Source organism: Zophobas morio, unplaced genomic scaffold, assembly GCF_036711695.1.
Source record: "Zophobas morio isolate AGI-343-1 ecotype UQ-CSIRO unplaced genomic scaffold, CSIRO_AGI_Zmor_V1 ptg000419l, whole genome shotgun sequence".
Lineage (NCBI taxonomy): Eukaryota > Metazoa > Arthropoda > Insecta > Coleoptera > Tenebrionidae > Zophobas > Zophobas morio.
The window spans coordinates 168,192-177,855 of NW_026972523.1; the positions used below are offsets into that span (position 1 = coordinate 168,192).

The 9,664-nt window shown below is 38.2% G+C and overlaps 1 protein-coding gene across 7 annotated transcripts; it reads left to right on the top strand.

Annotated features, from left to right (window-relative positions):
• Positions 1 to 1,029: 1,029 nt before the first annotated feature.
• Positions 1,030 to 5,488, top strand: LOC135120751 (DNA repair protein complementing XP-C cells-like). 7 transcript variants are annotated; one of them, XR_010278718.1, is made up of 25 exons: positions 1,030 to 1,067; positions 1,121 to 1,362; positions 1,501 to 1,553; positions 1,632 to 1,757; positions 1,827 to 1,885; positions 1,936 to 1,989; positions 2,324 to 2,392; positions 2,446 to 2,706; positions 2,762 to 2,858; positions 2,910 to 2,969; positions 3,023 to 3,115; positions 3,171 to 3,239; positions 3,294 to 3,355; positions 3,409 to 3,500; positions 3,547 to 3,658; positions 3,715 to 3,817; positions 3,874 to 3,918; positions 3,976 to 4,034; positions 4,097 to 4,178; positions 4,239 to 4,378; positions 4,448 to 4,504; positions 4,622 to 4,713; positions 4,773 to 4,809; positions 4,869 to 5,085; positions 5,166 to 5,488. XR_010278718.1 is itself a non-coding variant. In XM_064045086.1 (25 exons), the coding sequence occupies exons 2-25, from the start codon at positions 1,322 to 1,324 to the stop codon at positions 4,923 to 4,925; spliced, it is 1,866 nt and encodes a 621-aa protein (XP_063901156.1). In that variant the 5' UTR covers positions 1,030 to 1,067; positions 1,121 to 1,321; the 3' UTR covers positions 4,926 to 5,488. The 7 variants fall into 7 exon arrangements, 6 of the variants coding, with proteins under 6 accessions (XP_063901156.1, XP_063901154.1, XP_063901155.1 ...); XM_064045086.1 differs by having other exon boundaries at positions 4,239 to 4,271; positions 4,326 to 4,378; positions 4,869 to 5,488; XM_064045084.1 differs by having other exon boundaries at positions 4,869 to 5,488.
• Positions 5,489 to 9,664: the final 4,176 nt, after the last annotated feature.

Here is a 9,664-nt window from a genome sequence, read left to right on the forward strand (position 1 = left end):
GCATATTGACCAGCATCACTACTAATAATCAGGCTGCCCCGGCAGGGGTCCAATTGTTTTTTAATTTTTTTTTATGACCATACACCGCTCATCTTGTGTCCCCTTCCTCAAAAACAGTGGAGGAATATGACTCGGAACCACAACTTGGCCTAGCGAGGCAGAAGACCGGTCTCGCAACGACCTTTTTAAATAGTATACGACATAGTAGGTTAGATTCATGTATGAAGAATTAATAGATTGTGACAGTCGGTATTTAAAAGTTGTGCCCGCCGAAAGTGGTGCTATCCAGCAATTTCCTATTTTAATGACGTACTGTGTGTGGATGATTGCATTAACTTTAGATTAATTTCTCCGCATGCCAAAAAGTGGACGCCTAGGCAGGAAATCTAATTGCTAAAATTAACCGAAGATCTCCAATTGCTTTGGGAAGGCGGAAACAACACCACTTTCTAAGAGAGCGCGCTTGCTGCTGTTATTTATCTGTTTACACAACTACGACTCAATTTAATATAAAAGCAATAGGATAGCTACTCACTTTTAATACTCACAATTTGCGATGTTTACAAAAAATACTTGCAACGAAATCGCCATTTTATTCACCTGAGTCCCTTTTATAGAATTCCCTTTTTTTTAAAGTTCTTATTTTTGAGCATGTCGTCTTAGTTAAAAATCAAATTGGTCTATTTTGACATGACTTCGTTAAATTTTTAGTTTAAGGTTTTATACATTTTTAAGAATTTCACACAACCGAGAAGTTAAAGATAACTATTATTAATAATCATGCACAGAAAAATTTATAAAAAGTGAATTAGTGAAATTGCCTAAATTAGCTAAACATAGTTTTAATTTTCCCAGTTAACGTTTCTGTTAATAAAGGTTTTTTTAAAATCAGTTTGCCTTGGTGTTGTTGCCTTGAAGAAGATATTGAACTGCGGCTCTCACACAAATGCAAATTTATTAAAAAAAATTGTGAATAGAAAAATAATTCTTTAAGTTTTTTAACGAAACTAAGAACGTTTAAGTTTCCTGTGTTCCATGTTATAAAAAATAAAGTTGGTGACTAATGGGTAAATAAATAGTTTAATTCCTACGATAAACAAATTTAAAATTATAAAAACAGGACACTTGAACCCAAAAATTAAATAGAGAACGAGACAAAGGTTAGCACTTGGTGTCCAACAAAACAAAGGAGACCTTTTCAGTCACTGATTCGACACAACCAGTGCCGTATTTTTTAATTACCCATATTATACCAGCCACAAAGGAAATATTCTAGTCAACCGGCGTTTGAAGCTTCACCGTGTTCCCCTTTTTTGTATTAATGGACACTGGTCGATCGTCACACTCGCCCAAAAAACAAAGGTCATTATTCAATCAGTTTTGGGATATATCTATTTTAGCTGCTGTGTAAACTTTTTTAGTACTACGCTTTTAAATTCTTCCATATCTATCTTTTACTATTTTCTTCGTTTCCATATTAAAAATTAAATTTTGGAATAGAAGCCACAACTTTTCTTCTGATTGGGAGTTAAGTGAATTTTCTTCTGAGGATTGTAAGCTCTGAAAGCTATTTATGATAAAGCAATTTTAAGTTGTCTTTTTAACGCTCAAGCTACATATTTTTATAATAGCTACAGATTTGGATGACCTGGTTCAGGGTAACCTGTATTCTCGAGAGGCCTTAAATAAGCAAGCTGTACATCCCACTTCTCCCCGACTTACAGACAAAGACTTAATACTTAATCTCTCGGAAGATGGTATTTACTTGGACTACTGTAAAATTGTTAAATAATTTTATGTTGTACAAAATCAATCTTTTTGCTTAGTCACAAAAGAACAAGTTAACCACCTACTTAGGAAAGAAAGCTCTCAACAGGAGCCTTCCGTGGGTTTTTTTTTGTTTCATACTTTTTTATATTACTATTTTTTTTTTAGAACACTTCAACTGTACGTAAGTTAGATGTTACCCTTAGAAGACTTATAAAACAGGTACTACCTTATTAATAATTTTTTACCTATAATTTCACTTTTACTTGATCATAGTCGGTATTAATAAGTTTCTTATCTTTAACCTATTAATTAGTTTTTTGTAAGAAAACTTAGCAATTCGGACGCTTACGCTTGTATAAAGTTTTTTTTAACAGAAGCTAGTGGCGTGCAGTTGCTTTTATACTAAATAAATGGTTTATGGAAAGTGTCCTGAATTTTTTTTAAGAAGACAAGCGTTTCCTTTTATATTTTTAACTAAAGTATTGTATAGCTTGGTGTCCTCGCTTTTAAAGCGCTCTTTAAATGCTTTGAGGTAACGCTTTATTGAGGTTAGACTAACCTACTGATCTGGATAGCCCACGGGCTTTATCGCAATTCTATTTCACGCTCCTCTTCTTTAAAGGTTGGTAACCGTTTCTAAATTATTAGCGAACCGTTTTATACACCGTCTCACAGAAAGAAGTGATGGGTCTTTTGTTAAAGGAAAATAAGATGATGGAGCCCTCCGAAAGGCTTCGTCTCTGCTCAATGCTGACTTTTTTTTGTGAGCATTACTCCCTTGAGGAGAAGGGTTCCTCTCAAGAGGATGCAAACGTTTCTAAAAGCTCTGTTCTCGAAGAGAGTAGGGCTACCGTGCTTAGAAAAATTAATTTTAAAGTACAGGAGCTGCTGTATAAGTTGCGCACGAACACACTAGCAGAAGACGATTATATACACGTAGGGGAAAAGTCGCCTTGCATGTCGCTCTCTTATGCTAACTCGCTTTCTTTAGATATTCGTTGCACTTCTGAGAGCATTTTTCCAGGACACCCGACTCGTTCTTTTTATACGCCCCATGAAGTTTTCTGCATCCCAAAAGTCTGGCAAAGGTAGGTTTCTTAGAGCGGCGCATCACCTTGCCGACCTGTCTTTCGTTATAGTCTTCCCTGTGAGTCGAGCATGGGCGGAAGTTTATCTGACTTCCGAGAAAAGATATGTAGGTTCTCGTGTTTTGCAGCTTGGTGGCTTATTGATCGGTAGTTCCATGCTGCAGCGGTCGATCCGGTAACCCGAACCGTCGACAAGTGCGATAGTATAGTCGGCCCTCTTAAATGCTCCAATTTCTACTGTTTAGCCTTTTATCAAGGTACAATTACTTGAAAATTTGTTTCTAGCACGCCAATGGTACAATTACGCCACAGACGGCTCAGCCTTTGATGTTACTGCGAAGTACGCTAAAGACTTCTTGTCTTTGTCTAAAAAGCGACAAGGCATTTTCGAAACTACCAACTTTTAGTTGCTTGTTCTATAATCTACATAGCTAGTATTGAATAATTGGTGGAGGCAAAATGTTTCATTGCTGCGCACAAATAATGAAGGATTTCTTGTATGCATTGTTTAGTTATTTATTACTTTGGTCACTGACTTATCTTAATGAAGGAGAAAGAAAAAAAGGAGCTGGACCAAATTAAGAAGGGTATTTTACTTCAAGCCATCCCGTCCACTCTCTCGGGGCTTAAAAATCATCCTCTGTATGTTTAACGAATGTTTGCATTGCCGATTCTCAGTTGTCTTTAGATATGTTCTTCAGCGGCACATACCACGCGATCAGTTGCTCTTCCCCTTTGATTCTCGTCCAATCGGCTTTTTCAAAGGAGAGCCTGTTTATGCTCGGCACCAGTTGAAAGCTGTTGAACTTTTAAGCCCCCTGTTGCCTGCTTGCGCTCACCTTGTTGCCTTTCGCAGTGTAAACGCCGCCTCCAGTGGCTTAAAGAAGGGCGTCAAGTCAAGGACGGAGAGCAGCCAGTGAGGGTGGCGTTTCGAAGGAAACGATATACTCGGTCATTCGGTTTTGCGTTTTTTCTGGTCTCGCGTTAAGCCCTCTTGACGGTTTCTATTTGTTAGAAACTGCTGATGACCCTTCCCAGGAATATAAAACCGTCCCTGGAGGTGCTCAAAAAAATTCCAAACTTGTATTTTCTAAAGTTAGTTGTCTGGATTGTATAGAAGTTGAGCTTTTTGGCGAATGGCAAACAATTTCCTTTCAGAGACCCGTTGCGTCGGCTGTTCTCTGGCGCTTATTTTTCTCTTCTCGCTACTTAATTTTTTAATAAGTAAACTATACCAGGGAACTGTTCCTTTAAACCGCTTTGGTAACGTGGAGCTGTTTCAACCGTCTATGCTGCCCATCGGCTGCGTTCACATCGATTGTACAGATTAAGGCTACATTCCCTCGTCGCGTTTTGACAATTTTACTATCCGACTTGCAGTGCCCCGAGCTGAGGAGCTTGCCAAAAGACTAGGTAAAGTAGTATATCTTGATCGGTTGACCTGCAGACAGGTGCCCACTGTCTTAGACGTTTTTTATGGACGAGCGCTGACAGGCTTTCAGTTCCGCAAGGAAAATACGGTTTAAATTTTGTTATTGCTGTTTTTTTAACAAAGTAAAAAAAATAAACTTCACTATTGTTTCATGCAGATCCCAGTCATCAACGGCATAGTCGTTTGCAAAGAGGACGCTATCTTTTTAATGGAGGTTTCTTTGCTCTCTAGGTTTCTAGAGTTCATTTTCGCAATGAGGCGTGAATGGGATTATAGAACAGATATCACTTTTTATATGGTTGTTTTTTTCATTTAACCATGGCTTTTAAAGGCGTGGTATCAGCTGGAGTGTCACCGTATTGACAAGGTGTGCAGAGAGCGAAAGCGCAGTACCTTAGCCTTGTGGTCGCGGCTCGCAAGGAGGTGCTTTCCTGCCTGAAAAATGTTTCACTGCGCTCTACCATACTTTTTAACGTTTTCAGATTACTTTTTCGTCACCAGCTTCGGCACCGTCTGAAGGTTACTGTATACATAAATAACTTACTTGCGGACCTTTCCAGGTTTTCTTATATTTTTAGGCGCAAGCAGAAATCGATATCGTGTCTAAAAGTAAGCGTGAGACGAGTAAAGAATAGAAATCGATTCAATAATTGAGGCCATTGTCTTTATGTTTTTGTCGCGCTTATTGCGCTACTTTCATTTTCTTGGAATCTAGAACACATTTACCATGATACTAATACATTAGAAAGGGTAGGAAACTTTCTTTTTACCCTGAAGAAATCTTGCTTGTATTAGGTTACCAAAAACGCAGTAGATTTTTTATTATTAAGTTCATTAGAAAGATTAAAATCTAAAAGAGCAAATTTTACTTGTAGACTATTGAACAGAACCATAAATGGCGCAGACTGTAAGTTCTTGGAGTTGCCTGAAATTGTTGCAGTTAAGGCTACTTAAGGCAGAGCATTGTTTTATGCTATAATAGCGCAGTTTCTGACAGCGCTCTACGGTTTTCTTTAAGAAGTCTTTTACTACTTATTACAGTATATTCAATTAGTCAAGCTTTTTTCGTTGGTTACCACCTTATAAGCCTAGTGTGCTATATGTACAATGGAAACTTTATCTTGTAATTGTAACGAATTAGTAGGTGCCGTTAGCATATATATAAGTACTATATCTAACACTCACACTTGCATGCACATATAATCGTGGATAAATCTGTACTTATAAAACTTTGAACTTTTTTAAAAGAATTAATTTGAAAATGCATACTGTTCACTGGAAAATAAAATTAGACTTTGCTTTTATTTTACTGACTTGTGACTTATTAATACGCAGCTCTCCTCTACCTCAAAGCTTATTATAGCACTGCCAGGTCAGGCCTCAATTTGTACAAATCATGATAAAATCCTGATATATAATAATTGGTAAGATCTGATCTGCTTACTAATGGCAATATTATTTTTGTATGTACATGGTTCAAATAGGATCAAATAAAAGTGATTAATACAGACCGTTTACAGTTAAAGTAATAAATTAGCTTGAGATGGTAAACCGTAGTAGACTTTAAGAGGAGTAGTTTAAAATTTTTAAGAAACGACCTAACCTTTCAAGCACTAATTTTAAGCTTTTTTTTGACGATTTATGACCTAAATTTATATGAATATAACTTTTTAATTTGTTAATTTGACATAAAAAGCACGTTGGGATTTTTAAACTTTTCTAAGTTTATGTGGTCTCAGCAGAGATACATCAAATAACTAAAGAAAACTTGGTAGCCTCGCATGGTTTTAGTAGTACACTCGCTGTAAATTACACGGATATACAAAGAACTACAAAAATTATTTATTTGAAGAGACACCATTAAAAGACATTTTTTTAAAAGGAACTTTAATTTGTCCTTTAAATGGAACCAAAGTAAATATGTTTATTTAAATCCAGAATTAAATTTAAACATACATATACGGAAAAGATCATAGTTCCTTTGTAAAAGTACATAAAAGGCTTACGTGCCTTAGTAGAACTAACTCGTTCTTTTGTTTCCTTCATCTTTGTTGCGATGTCATTAGTCAGTCAAGTATTAGAGACAGCAAGGTCCGCAGAATAATTATGATTTGCTCTTTTTCCTAAAAAGTGCTGTGGTATAGGGGGGCAGCAAAATTACTGTGTATCGTATGAATTGTCATTAATTATTTCGTTCCCTACCTTGATTACAGATGCAGATTGATGCTTCGTACAACCAATACTAGTGATGATTTTACCCGCAGCAGGGTAGGTAAGAATTTCTTCGCGATGAAACCTGGTGCCTGTCGTAAACCGTCGAAGATACCGTAACCTGTGTCCTGGCGGCCTCCTCTCAAAGCTGGCCAAGTAGGTGAGCTCGCTATAGTGGGAGCCGCTCAAAAGCGCTCGCGGTGTTTTTTCGGAGTTTCAGTTGAGATCTCCGCAAGGGCATTCAACTTAAGCTCCTCATCTAACAGAGTAGATGGCTCAAACCTTTAGCCTCGAAGAGGCCTCTAGAGCCATTGTTTCTAACATTCGAGACAGCAGTCCTCAGAATTTGGCGCACTAACCGTTTGGCCGCGTTTTCAGCATGCCTGCGGGGACGCACAGTAGCCTTTGCGACCTTAAGCAGCAAGGGGTTTTGTGCAGAATTTTTTTTTTTAACCTTGCTCTTCGTGCTTTAAATGTGCGACTGCCTTTGCTAGCTTGACCTACACGCAGATCGCCCTATACGCAGACTATGACAGTAACTCGTCGATGTCTCGTCTACTTGTTTGCAGGGCTATTTCTTCGCACTTGCCTGCTGGTACCATCAAGGAAAAAAAATTAATGGCGAGATAGCTGTGGGGTCATTAACACTATGTTGGGTTAGCCACGCATAGACTCCGTGAGGGGGCGGACAAAGCGGCGATTTAAGCGTTCTACCCCTGCCTTATGGTAAGCGAAACTGTATTGTGTGATGGCGCTAAGATCCATTGGTGCACTTAAAGACATACCTGTGAGTCAAATAGTATTTTGGTATGACTTCCATCTTTAGGTTGCCATGTATCTGTAGCCACTTTTTCCGATAGTTGTTTCTTCAGGGGGGGCGTTCGTGCCCCAGGTCCCTCTTATGGAGGTAATAACAAATTAAGCGCTAAATTCCTACTAGGACGGAGCGTAGTTTGCCAGTGAAAAAAAATTAATTGGTTGTTGCTTTTATCCTTTTCATCTAATTTTTTTAATTTCTTGATAAGCTTTACATCATAATTTAAGTAGTCATGAGAACTACTACCAGTTATCCGCGTATATAGGGAAATTAGTCAATTAAACATAGTAATTTAATCGGTTTAGTGAGGTGTATCTCAACCTTATAACGAATCCTCTATATAGTAAATACTATTTTTCTTACCATCCTACCCTTCCCACCAGAGGGACACTTGGAGATTACTTTTTTCTATTTCTTCTAAGCGCCGGGCTGTGATTTGGTCCGCGCACCTAACTTCTTAGAATTTGTGATATTTAACTTACTTTTTTAGCAATTTATTCATAATATACTTATACACTTTAGAAAATTTACGCTACGTAAGTTATAACTACTGATATGTATTATAGACCTTATATATATTATATTTTTATCATTTTTTTATTATTATTTTTTCTTCCTTTTAACCTCTATTTTTTAAAAATATGTATTTATCTTTATATTAATTATAATCTGTCCTCTGAAGAAGAACTTCGAGCATTCATTGCTAACTTGTTGACTATTAATGAAGAGCCCAGAGAAGAGTTGGCTTCTACAAAGGCAAACTTCTTGAAGTTACTAAAAACACTCAAGACAAAAATAAGTCTAAAAGGCGAAAGGAGACATACAACTAACAATAATATTCTATTTTCGACCTTTTATGTTCTAGATCAAGACGCTTCCGAAGTGGGTTTGGAAGATAGGGAGACTCTATAGGTTACAAAAGCCGAGCGTGGTCACAGGGAAATATCTAATATTAAAGATAATATTAGTAGTAGCGATAACCTCAAGGCTGATAGTTTCCCTACTGGCATCATTAATAATGGTATAGTAGTTAGCAAAAACAACACTAATAGCAATAAAGTCATATCCAGTAATAAAAATAGAAATATTATTAACAGTAATGATAGTAGTAAGTTTCCCCCCATTAAGGGTAACGGCAACCCAAAAAATCATTAGTCTGAGAAGCCCACAAAAGCTATACAAGACACCATAGATATTGAGATGGGCAGCGTTTCTGACACTGTCCCTCTTTTTAATGAACGTTTATCTACTACTGAATCTCCCCCCTCTCTGCGAACTCGTAAAGAGAAAATCCCTTCTACCACCCTTTGTGGAATACAACATTTGTAATCATCAGTGCCATTTTCCGAAATCAAGAGATATGCTTCTAGGAATTAAAATATTTCCGACAACAAAAATACCGTGCGATCACAGCGATAAGGCGCAAGCAAGATTTACAACATTTTACCTTTCAATTACCTAAAGACGAACCACACAAACTTGTTATTCGTGGAATTTATTGCAAACTCGATTTCTCCACCGTCGAGGCGGTCCTGCTCGCCAGTTCATCACATACCTCCGAGTGGCACGGATGCACACAGAGGGCACTGTCAACGGCGAGCGGAAGAAGCGTCCGTTACCACTATTGCTAGTGCATATACCCAAAAGGGAGCGACAAAAGCTTTTAGAGATGAAGACTATTTCCCGTCTACATATTAAAATAGAAGAACTTCGAAATAACAGTCGCGTTGGACAGTGCGACCGCTGCCAAACCTTTGGCCACGCTGCAAGCTTTTGCACAGCGGTACCTCGATGCTTTAAATGCGGGGAGGGTCCTTTGGTTGCAGAGTGTACCAAATCACGGGACTCGCCTGCTAAATGCGAACTGTGGCGAGGCACATACCGCTAATTACCAAGGCTGCAAATATTACCCGCGCAATGCCAACCAGCCGACCCGCAAAGTTTACTTTGTTTACGCCAACTACAAACAATACCGTTACCCCGGGGCCTCTTACGCGTCTCATTTGAGGACAAAACCTCATCAAGTTTTGCCTAATATCCCGTTAGGTCCTAAAGCCCCCTGACCACGCTTCTACTGCAAAAGCTGAACAGCCGCAGCCGACTATACGGCAGGTGTTAGCTACTTAACGACGAATTTATCCAGCATGCTTGCAAACTGTGAAAGGGCTGTATTCTGTTTGGAACAGTTTTTAAACCTTGACGCCCTGCTACATATGACTATTTTGGAATGGAAATGGTGTTTAGAGTACGAAGCAGTAGCTTCAGGAGCTTCAGGAGCTGTTACAACGAGAAAGAATTAATGTATGTGCTATCAACGAGACGCACCTCCTTCCTAATAACGTGGTA